General features: G+C 34.4%; 1 protein-coding gene across 8 annotated transcripts in view; it reads left to right on the top strand.

The window, feature by feature from the left end:
- The window catches only part of LOC110802417 (uncharacterized), a 38,629-nt gene extending 17,864 nt beyond the window's left edge, over positions 1-20,765 (top strand). Inside the window, exons 1-12 of one of the 8 annotated variants that reach the window (XR_008932943.1) lie at positions 7,363-10,921; positions 11,002-11,079; positions 11,161-11,220; positions 11,299-11,379; positions 11,464-12,096; positions 12,240-12,377; positions 12,467-12,553; positions 13,373-13,526; positions 13,607-13,831; positions 19,404-19,476; positions 20,256-20,516; positions 20,616-20,765. Coding sequence is in view for 6 of the 8 variants with exons in the window: in XM_056843696.1 (XP_056699674.1) it covers positions 10,793-10,921; positions 11,002-11,079; positions 11,161-11,220; positions 11,299-11,379; positions 11,464-12,096; positions 12,240-12,377; positions 12,467-12,553; positions 13,373-13,526; positions 13,607-13,926 (1,680 nt within the window). In the remaining 2 variants the exon portion in view is untranslated. Of the gene's footprint in view, positions 1-7,362; positions 10,922-11,001; positions 11,080-11,160; positions 11,221-11,298; positions 11,380-11,463; positions 12,097-12,239; positions 12,378-12,466; positions 12,554-13,372; positions 13,527-13,606; positions 17,913-18,752; positions 19,378-19,403; positions 19,477-20,255 lie in introns of those variants that run through there. The other 7 variants (XR_008932944.1, XM_056843698.1, XM_056843699.1 and 4 more) reach the window with 7 other exon arrangements.
- Positions 20,766-22,304: the final 1,539 nt, after the last annotated feature.

The raw sequence follows: 22,304 nt of genomic DNA, 5'->3' as shown, positions 1-22,304 counted from the left end.
ACTTGGAGTCCTAAAGACTTGTTCTTGTTCAGTTCGGGCGCAGCAAGGGAGGGCACGCTACAAAGAGTATGCATCCTAAATTATGCTAATTGTTATGTGGCAATTAATTTGGAATCCTGGCTTTTATGGTTTTTCCGCATGATTTATATTCATTTATATGTATCATAACCTAACACTAAGCTCCTCCGTTGCCACCACTTCTGGTGCAAATCTAGACAACTCTATAAACTTAGAGTAGTACTCTGTTACAGACATCCCATCCATTTTCAACTCGATGAACTCTTGGGCTTTCTGCTTCTTCAGATATGGTGGGTAAAACTTGTTCCTTAAGGCTACCTTGAATGATTCTCATCCAAATCCAGGTGCAGCTCTCAAATTATTCTCACACCTCTGCCACCACAAATCAGCTTCTCCCCTAACGTAATAAACAACACTATTAACCCTAAGGTCTTCAGGGCAATTGACAGCTACGATAAGCTTATCGAACTCCCTTAGCCAGTTCTCAAGTATAGTTGGGTCTATCTCCCCTTGATAAAAAGGAGGTTTACTTTAGGCCACCTTCTTAAACATCTCACTAGCTGGATCATCTCCCTGGTTATTCCCAATCTGTGTTATGTTCTGCACTACTTCAGCTAGTTGCCTAACCACATCGGCAATTCCTTGGGTAGTCATTTCCCTTCTCCTGAATAAAACAAAAGACTAACTTTAACCACTGTTTGGACACTGCCTTACTAAAACATTGCACTAACTAGTCATACAATTAGTACACAAACAAGAAATTTTCGGACCCTAAGCAAGATAGGCACCTATTATGGGCCACTTTTCCACTTAGTCCGCGTCACAAAGTTCGAGTGGTGCAAATTGAACCACCTTGCAAGTATAATTTCATTGAAGAAATACATGAAGTTCTTTTGCGATAATCGCTAAAAGAGAACATAAACTTAGAATTAAAGGTAAAAGAAAGAATTCTAAACTTTATTACTTCAATGGGAAAAATAATACATCCTTTGGATCGTACTTTATTCGAAAGACCACAAAACTGAACTACTAAAACCATAAATAGTAGTTTACTACTTTATTACTTCGCTAAAATTTAAGCTCTAGCTATTACATTAGGAATATATTTAAATCGCTACTCTACTATCCAACCACCTCTACAAACTGGTGAAGAGTGCTCATGGTCTTCAAAGTCATCAAAGTCTTCCTCTGGATCAGACTCATACTCCATATCCTCATTATTCTGTTGTAGCTCACTGTTTACTTCATCAGTGTTAGTCTCTGGCTCAATTTCTGTGTCACTGGAGATCTCAATAGTAGGTTCAGGAATGATAGGATTAGGGTTCTCAATCTCAACAACATCATCATCACTATCCTCATCCATCCGAGTTTCTGTATCATGATCTAATCCTACATTGTGAACACTTGACACTATCTTACCATCCACAAAACATTCCTCCGCAAGCTCTATAACTGTGGTCATAATCTCCAAATCATATCTCCATCTACCATCTGGAGTACCATACTTGTAGTAATTAGGAATGTCATTTTCCATATGCATATCACGAAATCGGTTCTTAAGCTCTATGTATGGGTTCTTGGAAGGTAAGCAATGAATAACCATCTCTGCCATAACATCTTTCTTCCTTTGTTCGGGTAGGTTCTTCACTGTAGCAAAATAATTGCAAGCAAACTCGATCTTCTTCACATAAATGTGAGGGGTTTCACAATCTAGCTTCTCTAGGTTTCCTAGATTTGCATACTTTGAAATCAACATCTTAAATCCTGAAAGTTAACAACTACAAAGTCTTACTAAAGTGTTCCAAAAACAAAGTAAGTTCGTTGAGCCATACAATTTCAATGCACAAGTACATGCTTAATCATGAATCGTGATGCAATTAATCACATAACGCAAAACAAGACATGATCAAACTTTAAGTAAAAGATCACATAATCAAGACATAATCACATAAACTCTTGGTTAGCAATGCACACTTAACTTAAACGCATACATAATCTAATTATGCCCTTCTTAATCTACCCTTTCCTCACTTAGAGTAAATAAAAATTTTCGAAATTAATTTAAATAAATAACTTCAAATGTATACGAAATTATTAAAATTAAAATCGAAAATTTAAAATAAGTAATTGAATAATTTAAGTAATTAATTCGATTATTTTCGAAAATAATTAAAAAGGAATGAATAAATAAATAAATAATTAAATAATTAATTATTTCGGAAAAATATTTTATATTATTTTTTTTTTTTTTTTGAAAAATCCGAAAATATTTTCGGAAATAAAAAAAAATAATTCGAATTTAATAAAACTCGAATAATTAAAATAACTTTCAAATACTTGAAATAATTGGTGTTTGGCTTTTCAAAATTTTGAGTACTCAAAAACAACATTTTGACTTTAGGAAAATAGTTTTCGAAAAATCCTAAAGTTCCGCAATCGTAGTTTAAGGATTTACCACTTTGCACTATTAATTAATGCAAAGCGGCTCTCAAAATAGAGCTCTGCAAATACCACTTTGTAACACCCTAATAATTCCTTGCTTTTTATAAAACATTTTCCAACTTAAAACACAGGAATTACCAAGATATTACCGTCACCGTGATAACGGCTAAGACTATTTACCAGAATTACGCAGCGGAATTAACTAACTTTCAAAACATATTAAATAGATAGTTAATGGTTATTAAAACAAGTTGGAACCGTTGAGGCCCAAATCCAAAGTATTAAACCATTTGAAAATCCATTAACTATAAATAGTATTAGTAGTAGTCATGACCAAAAATAGAAATAGAGTTTATAAAATACGAAAGAGTAAAGCTCTCAACTCGAATCCCATGATAACTTCTCCCGCAAGTTATCTCTACAAACCTGCTTTATTATAAATCTACTCCCCAACAACGAAAATGCAATTGATGGATCATCATAGGGTCATTAAGGCAAAGGCCATGACCAGAAGACATGAAGCACGAAGTCAGCAAAAGCTGAGCACGGACAAGCTAGAATAACATTCTATCCTAACATGCTTCACTCGACGAATTAAATAATCCACATGCAAAAGCCATATAATAAACAACAAACATGGAGACAAGACTCGATACTTGACACGACTCTTGGCTCACAGTTTAATAAAGAAGTAGCTTCGAACGGGTAAAGTAAAGTATCCACAAAAGGAAAGAAAAGGGTGATGGGAGCCAACCATACACCAAAATAAGTCGGGCTACTACCGACAGTCGGGCCATACCGACAGGAATTCCAATGCACAACGGCATAAAAGAAGAATGAAACAACATCTTGTATCATTCTAGGAGTACAAGTTTTACGGAAAGACTCCCCCCATTGTTCATACTCAAGGTATATACGTTCCAAGAGTTTTGAAGCTCTTTCGGGTTACATTTTACGTTAATTAGTATATTATGTTCAAGGCGACTCAAGACTCTACTCAAAACACAACATACAAACAATTCAACAAATAAACAATTCAACAACGACACTTCACGAATTGTCCTTAATTCAATTCACGTAGACTCTCTAACATATTCTACCCCTTGGAAGAATATATATTGCTCATTGGAAATATTCGACTGGCTCAATAATTATGCTAGACATCCTGTACTATAGCATAATAATAATAACAACTTGCATGCGCACTACTCATACATGCAAACCAACTTGAACAACATGCTTGACATAATTCAACGATTTTAAAAGTCCATAACATGATAGTTCAACAGAATCTATAAAGCATAATTCAATTCATAACATACTCGTTCACATAGATTCAATAATAATAATAACATGCTCGTTCTCAATATCAAACATGAATTCATAATAACATATTCTTTCTCAATCATCAAACATGAATTCATAGCAACATATAAGTTCACATGATTCACATTCAATACACTTCACAAAGTCCTCAAGGGATGGGTGGTCACCCTAGTTTTGTACGTACCTGGAATACCTAAGTACGGGGGTCATTGTGCGAATCACGACTCACTAGAAATCAACTCCTATAAACAAAATAAGAGAACTAAATTATTATCCATGTTTACTAAATTTCCAGCAACTATTTAAGATTCTAAAACCTTTGTTTTAATTAGAAACCAATCATTAATCATTAATTTAATAGTCTCCAATAGTCAACTCAAGTTCTAACATAAAGACATTGACTTTTTAGCTTTAAAATCATTAAAACTAACTTTTTAAAGCTTATAAACAATCTGAAAATTTAAGTTGATTCCCATAATTTAAATTGTCATTAAATTATGTAAATCAATCGCTTTAATTAATTGAAATCAAAACCCTAACAATAGTTTATTCCAAAAACATGTTATGACTTCAAAAATCAACACTTTATAAACTTATTAAATCTGAAAATAGTAATTTCAATCATCAAAACCAATCTCTTTAATTAAAACACAACACTAACCCAATACGGTGTTCATAACCGTTCTAATTAATTTAAACAACCCAAATATTTAAAGTAATCACAACAATTAAATCAATTTAAAACTGAAAATTAATATTTTTGAAAATAAATTTTGATTGAGACAATTGATCAACACACACACACACAACGATTAATGATCGTGTGTGTATGTGCCGACCATCGCACACGACAAGCACAAGCAACAGCAGCGGCAGCGCAACGCACCGCAGCAAGGGCGCGCGCGCAAAGGACAAGGGCGACGAGCTGGGCACAGGCGAGGCACAACGCGCACACAGCGCTACTGCTGTGCTGCGACGCGACGAGGGGTGATGCACGAGAGGGCAGCGCGGGCGAGCACGACCACACAACACGCAGACACGTAGTGCTATACTACACTGCGGCTGCGGGACGGGCGAGAGACGGGCTGCCTTGCGCCGTAAGCAAGGGTGCACGAAGAAGAGAGGGAGTGTGGGGCGTGGAGTGTGCCGCAAGGAGAGGAAAAAGAGGAGAGAGAGAGAGAGATTTCTGAAATTTTGGTTGTGAGGGTTTGATATGAGGTCTATTTATAGGTTTTCTCTCCCATGTGGGCTAGGTTAGGGTAATTTTGAGTTAGGCTTATTACCGAGCTCATTTAAGTTTACTCCTTGCAAGCTTTGTTGGGTTTGGTCAAGACAAAACGACCGGGCTTTAAGTAAATCAAATTCGTTTTCGAAATATGTCCCAATAAATCCCGATTAAATAAATTCATTGAATTTATTTAATAAAAATACGGTTTTCGAAATAATTAATATTTAAATTCATTAAAAATAAAAGCGCATTTAATTCTCATTAAATAAAATTAATTTATAAAAATACTTTATAAATACGGCGAAATGCTTTATAAATATAATAAAATATATTTATAATTATAGAAAAATACGAGGTATTACACTCATGTTCTAAATTTATTCAAGAATGTTCTAAATTTATTCAACAATGTTCTAATTTGTTCAACCATGTTCTAAATTTATTCAAGCATGTTTTAATTTTATTCAACCATGTTCTAAATTTTTTTAAGCTCATGTTCTAAATTAATTCAAGTATGTTCCTAAAATTATTCAACCATGTTCTAAATTTTCAAGCTCATGTTCTAAATTTATTCAAGTATGTTCTAAATTTGTTCAACCAAATTTGTTCAACCATGTTATAAATTTATTAAAGCATGTTTTAATTTTATTCAACCATGTTCTAAAATTTTAAGCTCATGTTCTAAATTAATTCAAGCATGTTCTAAAATTATTCAACCATGTTCTAAATTTTCAAGCTCATGGTCTAAATTTATCCAAGAATGTTCTAAATTTATTCAAGCATGTTCTAAATTTATTCAACCATGTTCTAAATTTTCAAGCCCGTGTTCTAAATTAATTCAAGCATGTTCTAAAATTATTCAACCATGTTCTATATTTTCGAGCTCATGTTCTAAATTTAATCAAGCATGTTATAAATTTATTCAACAATGTTCTAAATTTAGAACATGAGAACCTAGTCAACACATGTACATATATACATGTTCTAAAAATTCAAGCTCATGTTCTAAATTAATTCAAGCATGTTATAAAATTATTAAACATGTTATGAATTTATTCAACCATGTTCTAAATTTATTCAAGCATGTTCTAAATACATTCAAGCATGTTCTAAATTTATTCAAGCATGTTCTAAATTTATTCAAGATTTTTAAATTTATCCAAGCATGTTCTAACATTATTCAACCGTGTTTCAAAATTTATTCAAGCATGTTCTTAATTTATTCATGCATGTTCTAAATTTATTCAAGCATGTTCTTAATTTTCATGCATGTTCTAAAATTATTCAAGCATGTACTAACTTTATTCAACAATGTTCAAAATTTATTCATGCATGTTCTAAAATATTTCAAGCATGTTCTAAAATTATTAAAATATGTTTGAATTTTTGCATTTTTCAAGATCCGAGTACATTTTCCAAGATTCGAGTACATTTTTCCACGAAATCACCAAATACCTAAAAAAAATCAGATTTCAGTATGTTAGAACAATTTAAAATAGTTAATTCAATTTATTACACCGTCAATTGAACCGATTACATTAATAAAGAAAAATCAATTGGATCAGACGCACTGTCAGTTGAGCCAATTCCAGTATTAAAGCAGAAATAAGTTTTCCTTAACTTATTTACAAAGTTTGAGCTAGCACGGTAGATAATTCAGACTAACACCTGAAATTGTGCAACGAACCACCACGAGCAGCCTAAAATTGTGCAACGAACCACCTGAAATTATGCAACGAACCACCACGAGCAACGAACCACCGCTGCCGCCAGAGCTTCTCAGTGCTGAGATTTTCTGGTAAATCGATTGATAAATCGGCTCACAGAGGTTCTCATTGTAAATCGATTGAAATCGATTGGCAATTTCCAAGAATCGGTTGGTGATTTGGATGAATCGATTTTCTGGTTTGCAGCGACCGACGATTAGAATTGCAGTGAGCGACGGCGACGACGACGACGATCATGCTGGTGGTGTTCGAAAAGGAGAGAGAGAGGAATTGAAGAGAGAGAATCGATTTCGCAGCTACCGGCGATTAAAATTGCAGAGACCGGCGAGCGGCGATCATCGAGCGGTAATGGCCGCATGTTGGTGGTGGCTTAGAGCGGCAATTACCGGATGTGGTGGTGGCTACGTGTTTGTTATTAATAATTACGAAAATTCCATTACCAGATATGTTCTTACCGTAAGAAGTGTTCTTACCGAGTAAAGTGTTCTTACGAGAGCCTCTCTCTCTCTCTCTCTCTCTCTCTCTCTCTCTCTCTCTATATATATATATATATATATATATATATATATATATATATATATATGTATATGTATATGTATATGTATATGTTAGATTATAAAACGTGAATCATACAATTATTTTATAGGATAACACCAGAAAATGAGCGATTTCCTTCAATATTGTTTAAAGAATGTCAAATTCCCAAAATGCGCCACTTTTTAACTTAATTTCCACCATACCGTCCACGTCACCGTTAAAATCGATCTTGCTTTTATTTTTTTAACAAAGCGGCACTAAACCGCTATCACAGATAGCGGTTTATATATTCCCTAAATCAAAACTTACAGTGAGCTTCCGAAACAAAAACTTACCGTATCCCGTTATGTTTTAAAGCAAACCGCCATCTGAGATAGCGGTTTTGTTTTAAAGCAAATCACTATCTCAGATAGCGGTTTATAATATTGAACCGCCATTTGAGATGGCGGTTTGCTTTAAAACGAAACAGCTATCTCAGATGGCGGTTCAACGCTGAACCGGAAAAAAAAATTACTTCTCTTTCTCCCTCATTTACGTAAACGGTATGATAAAAATTAACTGAGATAGTAACATAATTTGGAAATTATTGAATTTTTATACAATATTGAAGGAAATCGAAAGTCAATTACTAAATTAACCTTGAATTCTTGAAATTTCCCTTTATAGAATGGAGATATTATAGTTTCCAAGAGACGTGCTACATCGCTTGTAACCAGCGATGTTTTGGCTCCATACCCAGGGCAAAAGCGTCATTTTACAGGTAATGTTGACAAAGTCAACAAAGTAACTTCAAAAGTTACTGCTCTTCTTTCCTCATCCCTGAGCTCTCAATCTCTCTCTTGCTTATGCTTCTCCGACAAAGCCGTATCCTCTCCGACGAAGCCGTTTCCTCTCTGACAACCACCATCAAGCCGTTTCCTCTCTTCTCTGTTCAAAAATGAAGTTTTCTTCTCCTTCTCTGTTCAAAAACGAAAGTCGCCTTCAATATATGGCTGGAGGTTAGTAATTCAAATCTAATTTGTTGAGTAATTCAATTTTAATGGGTTGTTGTTGAAGTTCTTTAATTGATTATTGAAATTGTCTTCTTGACGAAATGAAAATTATCGTCAATTGATGGTTGTTTCTAGGGTTTTAGTAAATTTGGGGGTTTATTCTAGGGTTTTAGTAAAATTATGGTTTTTTTCCTAGTGTAATCATTAACAGATTGGCTGGTTTGTGTTCCTCAATTCATGCAAAAACATCATGGTAATTTTCAATTTAATCAAAATTTACTCTATTTAATGTCCAAAATTTGTTGATCGATTCGAAGCTTAGGGTTTTGTTTATGGTGCTATGCTATTCTGGAAAGTGAAGTGTCAGTACCAGTTTTGTTGATTTAAAATCTAGGTAATTTATGGTATTTAACAGATTCAAAACATCAAACTTTACAAGCTTGATGTAAATTGCACAAATACAAAGCCAACAAAAGCTACAATAAGAATAGAGAAACATGAAAGGTTATACCGTATTAGGTAGACAAATTAACCACCCTTGAGAAAGAAATGCAGGCTTTCAACTTAAAGTATCTTTGTATGCAATGTGATTATATTAAGCAGAAAGAAAAATTAATAATAATTTGAGTCTCTGATACATGTGAAGCTGGGAAAAATTAATAATAATTTCTCACCCACCTTCTACATTCTGGTTTGATCAATTTTACCCATTGGAAAAGCTGGGAGGCCTTCCTTCTCCTGCAATGAGAAGCATAGAGGGTCAACTTGCATATTTTTATTTATAAACGATGAAACTTAGCAAAACTGCAACCAGCATCCTTCCACAATAAGCATGCCTCGGGAGTGGACTAAAAAACATAAAATACTAATACAGGAAATAATCACGCCTTGGAAAGAACAGTTATATAAAAATGTAATTCAACAATGACACATGGAAATTTGTTTAGAGAATGGAATTTCAACATCAAAAATCTCAATCTTACAAAACATTCTAAATAAAGGTATAGAAAATTTTATAGAGGGGTAATGTAATGTGAATCAATATAATGCGTCGAAAATAAATATAATGCGTCGAAAATTCTGATTACTAGCGTTGAGCCTTATTAATGGGCGTTATGTATTGTATTTCAATTGCTTATTCAATTGCTTCAGTATTTTGTCATTTTTCTTAAAAATCTGTAAGTTGCTTGTCAGAGATGTTATTGTATTTTTCTTATTCGATTTTAGTTTCAAATAGTGCCACCCCTAGTAACGTGGTTAAATGATGACTTTTGCATTTTTGTGAGTTGGTTAAGATTTAATATACTGTGTTTTGCTTAGTTTATGATTTGTGTAAGTTGTTTTCCGGACAATCAGTTAAATAGTTGAAATGATAACTATAAACACTGCCTAACACATCGTTCCACCTGAAGATATCACCTACACTAACTTACTTGAAATATTAGATATCACCTACACTAATTTACTTGAAAATATTTCATTTGAATTTGTTCTGGACTGTAGTACTGTACCTAATTAGCTATTGGTTAAAATTGCCCAGATATATGAAGCATAACATGAAATGAGTATGTTTGTGCTTGCATGGGCAGCTTAAGATTGTGTACTCTCCCAGGGGAAGAAGATTTAATCTTCGTGATTTTAACCTTCAGTATAAGGAGTCAACAAAATCATTTTGCATATTGTGAATTGTGAGTCGTGAATTGTGTGCACCATTTCTTGTGTGTTGTGTGTGTGTCGGGTTGATGAATCAGGAGGGTATCCTATTTCGTTTATTTGGAAGAGTTTATAAACATTCAGATACTTTCAAGTTGTCTATTTTGAGAGCAGCCTTCAATGTATTTCTTTGGTGTTTGAGTGTATCTAAAGAAATAAAACAAGTATATGAAGGTTTGAAAGTCAAAGCACCTACTGATAGTCTCAAATGTGATAAATAGGTAGCGTTTCCGTAACTGTACAATGTGCTGTGTAATTGGTGTTTGAGGTTTTCAACTAGGAAGCTCATGTTGTGATTAATTGGTGTCAGTTAAATACTATCTTGTGGATAAGAGAGCAAGGAAGTTTAAGGAAGTGAATGTTTCACGGCCTTACACCCTTATCTTTACCTCATAGAGTCATAGCCTTTTTGTGGTCATGTTTGCTTGAGACTACTGTGATACCTGATAATCTCTTGAGAAATCTATAACTCTGACTATGCTACAGAAACTTTGCATAGAGTACTGCGATAACTGCACAAATCGTCTCCCTTAGGAATTTTTTTCTCTTTCATGGGCATAACGTGGAAGTTGCAAAATATTAAACCACATATGAATGAGGACTTAGCTAAGCATTTGAAAGCTAGTTGATTCAAATTCAGAACTTGCATTTGAGGCTCACCCTGTATCCTTTCCCTTGTGACCCTAAGGTGAATGTCTTCTAGGTTGAAAGAAACCTAAAATTCTCTTTCTAAGGGTATGTTCCCTTTGTTGCTGATGGTTCTTTTGTTGCTGTAACAAAGTAGATATCATAGTTGGTAAGAAACTTTGATGCTATTCTCAGTACATCTAATTTTGTACTCTGTATTATTATTGGGTTTATCTGAACGAGGAAGGGGCCGTGGACGAGGAAGGGGTCGTGGACGAGGGAGGGTAGAACCACAACTAAGTGCAAGAAAGGTATGTTCCTCCCCTCTCCATCTTCTTTATATGTCAAATGGGTGTTATTTGTGAGTTAATTTTTATGTGTTTTATAATAGTTAAACTTCGATAACACCGACTTTGATGAGGAGCCTAGTGGAAGTGATTCTGAATATACCGGTCAAAGTGATGAACAGGTAACTTAATTCCAAGCATTACCGTTTTTTTACTTGTATAGATCTTATGAAGTTGTTTCATTTATTCTTATTTGGATGCAGCCATCCCCCGAGAAAAAAGAGGTTCCTAAAAGAGCAAAGGTGGTTGCTAATGTGTATAGAGTAAGTGGTCATTTCCCTGTTGAATATCTAGTGAGTTTACAAGAATTGAAATAATTTAATTTGTGTTATTTAACTCAGGATAATAGTAGCACTAAGGGGGGTATGATGAAGGCGGCTAACACAGTTATTCAAAAACGCTCTGAGGAGATGAATAAAAAGGTAGGACCACTTTGACGACTTTCATTAAATGAATGTCTTAGTGTGAGTGATGTGAAACTGATATTCTTATTTTTGTGTATGCAGCCTCCTAATCAGAACTGTGCTGTTGAGGCCCTTAGAAGAATATTAGGAGGGTTCGATGATAGGAAAAGGAACTTAGTTAATGAGATGGGATTTGCTGGCCTATTTAGTATGATTGATAAAAGGCTGCCGGCAAACCTAACCTATTGGCTATGTACAAGGGTAGATGTGGCTCTCAAGTCTTTTATGTCTCCAGACGGGGTCCAGTTTCCTCTAAACCCCATTCAAGTCCATTGGGTTCTCGGGATTCCAATGGGACCGAGACCGGTCCCAACTACAACTGTCGATGAGAATCTTGAAAAAGACATTATTAATAAGTACCGGACTGTACACAAGAAAGGTGGTGGCATAACCAAAAAGACTTTGATGGAATATGTGGAGGGTCCTTGTGAAGATGATAACGAGTTCAAGAGACTCTTTTTGCTGCTTGCTTTAGACTCGGTACTTACCCCCACCACATGTCATCGACTTAGTATGAAATTTTTCCACTGTGTTGTTGTTGCACATGAAGCCTCCGAGTATGACTGGTGTAGTCTTGTCCTTGACCAATTGTTGCATGCTGTTGGAAGCTTCAGTACACGGTTCTACGCAGATGGTTATGCTAAAGGATGTGGTGGATGCTTAATATTTCTGGCAGTAAATTTTTAATCCTTATGAATCATATCTTATCATTGCATTTAATATCTTTATACCACTTTATCATATATTTTTATATGATGGCATTAAAAATTGGGTTCTTTGTAAAGTAAAGTTGGAAAGTAAAGTTTATGCGTTGACAGATTTTCTACCTAGATCGACTTAGGAGAACGCCTGTTGATTGGGGTGTGTTTCCAAGAATGAGGGTATGGACAATAGAAGAGATGAACAAGGCACAGAATCTGGATCGTCTTCCATCCCGGGATTATGGGTGTGTAGGGGTAAGTAATATTCATTGAAATGTCTAGTTATTCGTAACGTACTTATAATATTTATCTTGTATTAAAATATTTATAATGTATGTGCATAGTGTGTTGATGTCGCTTACGGCCATACCCATCCAATGATGAAGGATATTATGCCTGGGAAGAGGATAACCTCAACTGAGGTTGATAAGGTGATTTTATGGAGTTTATTGAATTTATTATTAATAACTGCTAACTTTATATTTACAATAAGTAGATTCTCAAACTTTACCCAAGTGTGATACCAAGTGAAGTGTGAACTCAAACTTTACTAAGTGTGAAACTACATAAACATATATGACAGTATATTATTGTTTTTGTCAGTATATACACCTATGTGACTGTATTTAACTAATATGACAAAATTTGTGCTATAGTGACAGTATACATCTACATTGTGACAGTATACATCTACATTGTGACAGTATACATCTACTATTTGACAGAATATGGAAAAGTTGAAAATTTGTTGGTGTTGTAATGTAATTATGTAGCTGAAAATTCCCATGAGACTGAGGTGGTGGTCATTGTCTTGTATAATTAAAACATGCCAAGAACTCTGCTGTACTTGTTTGTTTTAAAACATGCTAAAACTTAGTCATTTTGTTACATTATGGAACTTTGCACGTATAGTAGACTGCTTGTTTTAAAGACCTTATCTTGATTCATTAATCTTATATTTGATACATATCTATTTTGACAGTATATAATTTATTTTTGACAGTATATAATTCATATATGACAGTATATAAATTCATTTTTGATAGTATATATGACAGTATATAAATTCATTTTTGACAGTATATAATTCATATAAGACAGTATATAATTCATATATGACAGTATATAAATTCATTTTTGATAGTATATATCACAGTATATAAATTCATGTTTGACAGTATATAATTCATATATGACAATAAATTTTTGGATTAAATTTAAATTTGAAGATGCACCTTGATGTTTTGTAGTTAATGAATGCCGTGAAAGCTGCATTGGACACCAATGACGTGGATGAGTATGACGTTTCTGTTTTGATAAATGTCACGGGAAAAAATAAACGAAGACGTGGTGGGTCATCAAAATCCATTCCACAAAAGGTCAAAGGAAAGTCCAAAGCACAAGGTACAATCCTGTTATTTGGTATTTTTGTTCATATTTTTTTGCACAGTACAATAAACTAACTGATGTACAACAACCACTAGCAGAACCTGATATACCATCTGAGAGAATAAGTGTTATTGAGAAGTCCATCTCGATGAACCAGTACACCAGGAAGAATAGAAGGACAAAGAATTCTGAAGATGCACTACACCTTGATGAGCCACTGCACCTTGAAGAATCAGCTCAGATTGGGACAAATAAATCTGGAGTGGCACTAAATAAGACCGAGCCGAACCAATCTGATGACGCACTGCACCTTGATCCAGGTAAGCAACACTACATGGTGCACTACCAACACCAACACCAACACCAATACTACCAATACTCAACGGTGCATTTCCAACACTACTTGGTGTGTTAGACACTAAGGGTGCAGAACTTTGTTGTGTACTGAAAATTTGAGTGTCATCATCCATGACAAGATTATCCAAACCAGTAACTTGTTCTCCATCCTTGTTCATTGATCTGGTGCATTCTCCCTTATTCACCGACTGAGGAGTATGTTCCTGGTTTTCTCCTTCATTTTCTTGGCCGTTCTTCTTATTCTGAGCATTCACTATGATATTCTCATCAAGCTGGATTTCCAACTGATCTAAAGTTGCATTCGCAATTTTCACATATTCGGGCAGGGTGGCAGCCTTCAAGCAAATGGACTCGAACTTGACCAAAAGGGTGTCAAACCGCAATACTTCTTCAGTTTTGCTTGGGTCATGGTAAGCCACTTTGACACGGGTATGCGGCCTATGAATATCCTTGCGCCATCGCCTAAGTATCATCCACTCCGGTACCTCGGTGATTTTCTCTCTGTCAAAAACATTAATCACATGCCTACAAATAATTCCATGGGCTTCAAACAACTTGAAATCACAACAAGCTTGTTTGGTCTCGATATTCAATCGCACTGTGTATGTTCTCCTCTTATCGGTTACAATCTCCTTCCTAATTTCCTTTATGTAAATCCATACCCTGTCTTCCAAATGGTGTTCCATTTCCATTTCTGACAACTCATCTCTTCTAAGCCATTGGATATATAATACTCTCATACATTGAACTTGAACCTCCAAAAACTTCGCAGCTGTGTACAACTTTCGAAATACTTTTTTCTGCTGGAAAACCAGTTACCAGATCCCTAACATTAATGGATGTGTTGGCATCAGCTTGTTTCTCAGTATTAACTCTGTGTTCCATAGCATCAATGTAGCTCTCTGCAAACTGATACAAACGGGTGTCCCTTTTCACATACTTATCAAAAAAGCTGTTGATACTCTCAGAACGTTGTGTGGTCTTCATTCCAGCCCAAAACAAGTGTTTCATGTACGCTGGGACCCACATGTGTCTCTGGTCGTACAAGCCTTCAGTTAAACAAAATATTCAAACTCCAAAAAGATTTTAATTGAACTCCAAAAATATATAAAGCAATACCTTATGACAGTATTGATACAGAAGTGACAATATTTATAAATGTTATGACAGTATTTATAATGAAGTCAACAGTAGATGAAAGTTTTTTGATGGAAGTATTTTGACAACACAGTGACAGTATTTATAATGAAGTCAACAATAGTATACAAATAACAGATTAGATGGAAGTATTTTGACAACACAGTGAACACTGCTTATGATTACATAACTGTAAACACCATCTACCTAAATAATATCAGAGACTCATAAGTGTTTAGCACAGAATAACCAACTTACTATCTTTACCATTTAAAACATGAAATAAAATGCACCTTTAAATGAGATAAAAGGATGACAGATGTACCACGTAACCAATCGTCTTCACCAAGTCCATATAACTCTATAGAAGAAGTCCAATTCACCTCAAACTCTGCTTCTGTTAAACAATCATAAATCACGTTATGTAACACAACTTTGAACTCCGAATATTTTGCATAGTTGCCCAACTCTTTGCCAAATTTTTGAAGTATGTGCCACAAGCACCATCGATGCTTAGTGGTTGGCATAGGCATAGCTATTTCAAGAGCCGCCCTCATTGCTGCACATTGATCAGTCAAAAAACTAATAGGAGCTTTGCCTCCCATACAACGGAGCCAAGTTTTGAACAACCAAACAAATGTTTCAGTGTCTTCATGAGACACTAGTGCACAGCCAAGCAAAATAGTCTGCCCATGATGATTGACTCCCACAAAATTAGAAAATGGAAGCTCATAATTGTTTGTGACATATGTGGAGTCAAAACATACTACATCCCCAAAGTCTTGGTAGGCTACTCTACTCCTTGCATCAACCCACATAACATCAGTCAAGCGATTCTTAGAATTTAATCTATAACGATGGAAAAAATTCTGGTTTCCGGCAGTCATCTTATCGAAATAATCAAACATGGCTTTCGCATCCCCACCTCTCATCTTGAGCCTCTTTTCCTTCGCCACTATGTTCCTCAAGTCCTTCACACTTATAGACATATTTTCTACATCATTCCTCTCTTTAGCTAAGCTCCTGATTACTGATCTTGGAACCACCACCAACACCATTGAATAACCTCCTCCTCACAATAGAAGTAATACTATCTCTCCTATACATTGAGATATATCGAGACTTAAGGGGCGTTGGCTTGTGATTCAAGTGTTCAACAACTGCTTTCCTTACTTCCCAAGTTCCAGAAGTGTCTGCCACCGCATACATATGAACAGGGCATCCACACTTTTTTGACTTACTAGTCCTCTTGTCAAGGACACCAGGGGCGGTAATCATCGCCCCCTTAGCTTTCACCCCCTTCGTCCGGAATCGTAAATCTGGTTCGCCTCCACATTCACACTTCCAAACATAGCTCCTCAAGGTCCTCTTCTCACCAGCTTTGCGACTGTAATTACCATAAGCACGAACAACCCCAAAACCACATTGCTTTCCGTATTTCCTAAAATGTTCATCAGCCCTATCCCATGATGAAAAGGTCATACCAACTACAGGGGTAACCAGAACTTCCTCTTCCACTATACCCTTGCCCTCACAATTCAAAATTTTCTCCGATGGTGTACGACATAAACTTTCATCTCCTAATTTTCCCACTTCATCAAAGTTCCCCAATTCTGCATCCCCACACGGTACTAGAATGTCATCGTCATTAGCATCCAACCAGTCAGATACAACCTACCAAATTATACATTCCCAAAATATTTCAACATCATCATCAATGACAGTATTTATAAACCAATGACACTAGTTTTCCACCAATATGACAGATATTCTAAATCCAAAAATCTTATTTTTAACATAAATCAGCTGTCAAATAAACACCAACATAATTCTAAAGGAACACATCCGGAATCCTAAATTAACAACATAATTCTAAAGGAACACATCCGGAATACCTAAGGTACCAAATAATAATTGGGCATAATTTAATACAACAATGACATAACATAAATAGCATATGACAGTATATCAAAGTAACATGAAGGGGTATACATACGTAGTCAAATTCAGAAATTGTTCTTAACTAGGTATACATATTGTTCTTAACTAGGTAAGAATTGAATTACTTTTACACATGAATGTGTTGAAAATCAGAAATGTACATGAAATTGTCGAAATTGAGAAATGTACAAGAATTCTTACCTCTTCTCCGTTCTCATCTTCTTCACCATCTGAGCTTGAGCTTGAGCTTGAGCATAAATTAGAAATTTCCTCCAATTTTTTGGTATTAAACCCTAACCTTTCAATTTCAGAACAATCAATTGTAGTTCTTTGTTGCGAGATTGCTTTATTGTTGATGCTCATCAAAGGAGGAGCTTCTTCCCGCCATTTTCTTCCTCTACCTCTTGCTCCCCTTTCTTTGCTGCGACCTTTTTGTTGTTTTCCAATGAACGGAGCTCAGGGGAAGTGAAATTTACCCCAATTCATTAAAAGTGGGCCAGCAATTATAATTTATTTCATTTCCCTTTTTTTTTTGCCTGGGTATAGAGCCAAAACATCACTGGTAACCAGCGACATAATTACTCCATACCCGGGGTAAAATTGTAATTTCCGCTTAAGAGTTGAAAAGTCAAACAAAGTATTATGTATAGGCAACAATGACAGTAATTAGTACAACAATGACAGTATTTAATACAACAATGACAGTATTTATGCAAACGATGACAATACTTATATAATACTTGTATATATACTTTTGCTCATTCATTTTATATGCAACACTTTTATCCATTCATTTAAGTGGTCTCTTTACTTTTTATATTTCATAACAGTTGTATACATAATTTCCTTTTTTTGGGTGATTGTGACAGTATTTTAATACAACAATGACAATACTTATATTACCAATGACAGTATATACCAAGTTAGCAACACTTTTACACATTTATTTAAAGGTGGGCCATGTTTCCAATTATATATATATATATATATATATATATGTAATATATACATATATATATATATATATATATATATATATATGTATATATTACATATATATATATATATATATATGTATATATGTATATATGTATATATTACATATATATATATATATATATATATATATATATATATGTAATATATACATATATACATATATATATATATATATATATATATATATAGGAAGGCTCATGTGAGAACACCCCTTCTATGTGAGAACACAATCTTATGTGAGAATAAATCTTGGCCTCTGGATCGTTTCTAATCTAACAGCTGAAATAAGGAATTACTAATGGCATTTTCGTAAATTTGTTAAACAATAACCCAACCACCTCCTTCCTTTCACACCTAACCGCTTCTCTCCCTAAAATTGCCAAACCTTTGTTTCCCCCTCTATTTTGTCTCTCTTCAATGTGAAAGCCTCAATCAAGCTCGAATTTCTCTTGAATCTCGGTTTAATTGCTGCGATTTCTATCCACAATCTCGAATATATTCATCGAACTTCCAGATTTCCTCCATTAAAGGTAATATATCAAACTTTATTTTCATGATTATGTGATTATTCATGTGATTTTGGGCAGATTTTGTTGAATTTAATTATATTTTGGAGCGATTATTTGTGTTTAGATTCAATTTCGTTCTTAATTTGTGTTTATATTCGAATTCTATCATGTTTTGTGAAATTCTATTGTTTCAAATTCATATTTGTGCAAATTGAATTGTTCGACGTTCGATCTGTTATAATTTGATTCGACTCCATATGTTGAACATTGTTGTGTTTTCTTATTTTTTCAATTTCAGATTGATCATTATTCCATCTGTTTGAGCTATGGGATTAGAATTTCATCATACTCCGGTATCATCATTCGCCGAATCCGGCCAGTTTTCTTATAAATATGTCTGATGCTTAATGTTTTTGAATAACTGGCCCTTGTGTTCGAACAATTGTTTTAAATGTTCTGAATAATTGTTCTTTTTGTTCTGGATAGTGGTTCCTGATGTTCTGAATAATGGTTTCTGATGTTCTGAATAATGGTTTCTGATGTTCTGAATAATGGTGTATGATGTTCTGAATAATGGTTTCTGATGTTCTAAATAATTGTTTTTCATGTTCTGAACCTTTACTCATATGTTCTATGTTAGTATTATACATGTTCTGAACTGTTTTTTCTCATTCTTTTGTAGATTCTGTTGTGAATAATTAACAACTTGCAAGTTGTTTTAATTCAAATGTGGTTGTTACTCTTGAATTCATTCCTATATTAACTCATGGAGGAACAAGAGAATGGATTACATATTGTTCCGATGAGTCAAAACAAGTTGTTAATCATGTATATATTGTGTGAAATTCAATCATGTATTTGCGAATTTCATTATTTATTTATGTTGTTTTTTGATCCGAGTCTACATATTGTTTGACCTTGTTGTGTCTTTCATTCTTTTTAATTTCAGGTTTCTATCTGCTTGAGCTAAGGAATTAACAGTTCTTTATAGGCTGCTATCATCAATCACTGAATTGAATCTGGTGAGTTTTCTTATTAACATGTTTTGTATAATTGCTCATGTTCTGAACTTTTATTCACATGTTCTATTTTATTGTTTTACATGTTCTGACCTGTTTTTTCTCTCTCCAAAATGTAGCAGCAACTCTCTTTTCTCTCTCCCTCTCTCTAAATACTTAAAACTTCAATGATCCTCACCAAAATTGTGAATTCCTTTACATTCTTTGTACTTTTATTATATATTTACTGCATATCTTTACCAAATACCTAGAATTTTATCTTATTTACGTTAAATTGAAAGGTACAAATTCAAAATTGGGGCTACTTTTCAATTATGTAATGTTAATTTCTTTATTTTTAGATTCATGTTTTCGATCTGTTTATCGTTCGATAATTTCCATAAATAGTTTGACTCGAATATTGAATATTGGAATTTGATTGATTTATAGCAATCATGTATGTTCATACTTTTTTTTGTGTTGGAGACTTGGAGTATTAGTTTTTCCAATTTTAGTTTTCTTGCAGATAATTAGGAAGAAAAAAAACAAAGGCAATGGACAATTGGTGATAATTTGACTAGCATTATAAAATAATAGTACAAGGCCTAAGGAGAAGCAATGTGAGGATTTAAGCCTTGAACCTGAATATCACGGTCCCTCATCCTAGTGTCCAGTATCTTTAATAATAGCCTAGTGTTTATTTTTTCCTTCAATTATTACGTCTTTTGAATACATGTATGATCTGCAGAATTTGCAAACAATAAAACTAGAGATTGGTTCTTAATTTTTTGATTATGTTGCAGCTTAGAACTTCTATGGAGAATAGTACTTCTACCTTTGACAAAGAGAAGGCACAAGAACGGTTATAAAAGCTCTCTAGTGGTGTTGCTGTTTTCAAGGTCCTCCATTTGTTCCTGAAATATGATCCCTTACCGGACCAAGTTGAGTGGCATGGGGTGGACAAAGAAACTGAAGATTCTAAGACCCCTTTTATAGCAAGGGTTTTTGCTAGCATCTCGAGTCTCTCGAGTTTGCCTGATCTTGATCCCAAAGATGGAGCAATCGTAAGAGGCGATACTCCTATGTCAGTCACATGTTTTGCTGCTCCTAGTTGATCGATGATGTATGTGGTCTCCCTAATTATAATCTTTTAATGATTGCAGGGGTAAATGATGAATCTGGTTGATCCCATTTTGTTTGGCAGGATAACCAGTTTCGTGTGTTCTAATTATTGTGGCATATGTTGTAATTATTTTTGTATATGTTCTAATTGTTGTATTTGCTATAAACAGTACTACATCCATTGTTTTCTTGAATATTTTGTTAAAACCTATTAGCTCAAATGGTAGAGCAATGTGCCATTGCACATGGATGTAGGTTCAAATCCTACATAGGTTGTTGACAACACACAACTTAGCTCCAATGTGTTTATATGGATAGGTCCTACAAGAGAGTTACCCTCTGGAATATATCGACACCAACTGGTTAATTTGCTGTTAAATGCTACGCATAAAGGTCCTGTTGCGGATTTCCCGCAGTAGTTACCCTGTGCTTTCTTATCAGACTCCTCCAATGAGGAATTATGTTGGTTATACATCTTGGACATCTCATTCGTGCTTCCCTGCTCCCTTGCTAGTTTCTCCACAAATTGTTGCCTTCCGTTCAAGTGTTAGATTTCATGTTCTAAAAATTAAGGCTAGCGTTCTACAAATTTATACATATATTCCAAAGTAAGTTGAACAGATTCAAAAGTAAATAGAAGTGATTTATAAGTAAAGAATCATAAAATAGGAGAATTGATATCATAAATGGAATGCAAAGAGTTGCCTATGTAGGATTCGAACCTACATCATTGTGCAATCGCACAAAGCTCTACCAATTGAGCTAATAGGCATTGTCCCAAAACATAAGCATTTACGACCATTACTTGTATTAACACCACACACACAAAACTTCTAGCAGCAACCAAACACAGCAGAACGACTTCCCACCCCAGACTGACCCGCAACAACCCTCCCCACAAAAGAAATAGCGTGTACAAGCAGCTATGCAACCACTTAAGACCAAAACCAATATCTACAACAACTATACTACCCCATAATGTTGCCCATGAAAACACATCATAGCTAACCTGGCCCGAATTGTCATAAAAACAAGCCAAAAATCAGACCCAAAGCACATTCAGGAACATATTAGATACAAAAAGAGAACATTGGAACATACCTTTCTAGTTTCAGAACATCTTGTTATGAAATTTAGAACATAAAATATCCATAAACAATAGCTTCTCTACATGAAGAGAACAATATAAAATTATAGCTTCTTAAAAGTGAGGCTTCATGTTCTAAAGAATTGAGATGATGAAATATTACCCAATATTTGAAAGGATGTCACCTAAAAGTGTATTTTCGACAATTGGACTACAAATGGACTCCGGCACTGATGTTTAATCGCTTTATAAACTAGCAATACGTATTAAAAAATTATGTTCTAAAAGGTGAAACTTGATGTTCTAACAAGAGAAATTATATGTTCTAACAAGAGAAATTATATGTTCTAACAAGCGAAGCTATATGTTCTATACATTATTCCTATATGTTCTAAGAATTTAAGCTACATGTTCTAAGCATTTAAGCTACATGTTCTAAGCAGTTAAGCTATATGTTCTACAAAGCAATGTACACACCAGTAAGAAAGGCAATAGACTAAAAAAATTTATCCTTCTACTCTACCCAATATATATTTTGATGCACCTTCTCTGTATTCTACCGTGCTTTAAAATATGGCATGTTGAAAACTCTTCACATAGTTTATGAACAAACTAAATAACGAAACTAAGATCCGTATATATT

Source organism: Spinacia oleracea, chromosome 4, assembly GCF_020520425.1.
Source record: "Spinacia oleracea cultivar Varoflay chromosome 4, BTI_SOV_V1, whole genome shotgun sequence".
NCBI classification, from domain to species: Eukaryota; Viridiplantae; Streptophyta; class Magnoliopsida; order Caryophyllales; family Amaranthaceae; genus Spinacia; species Spinacia oleracea.
The sequence above is the reverse complement of the archived record's forward strand: the minus strand, read 5'-3'. Positions and strand labels throughout refer to the sequence as shown.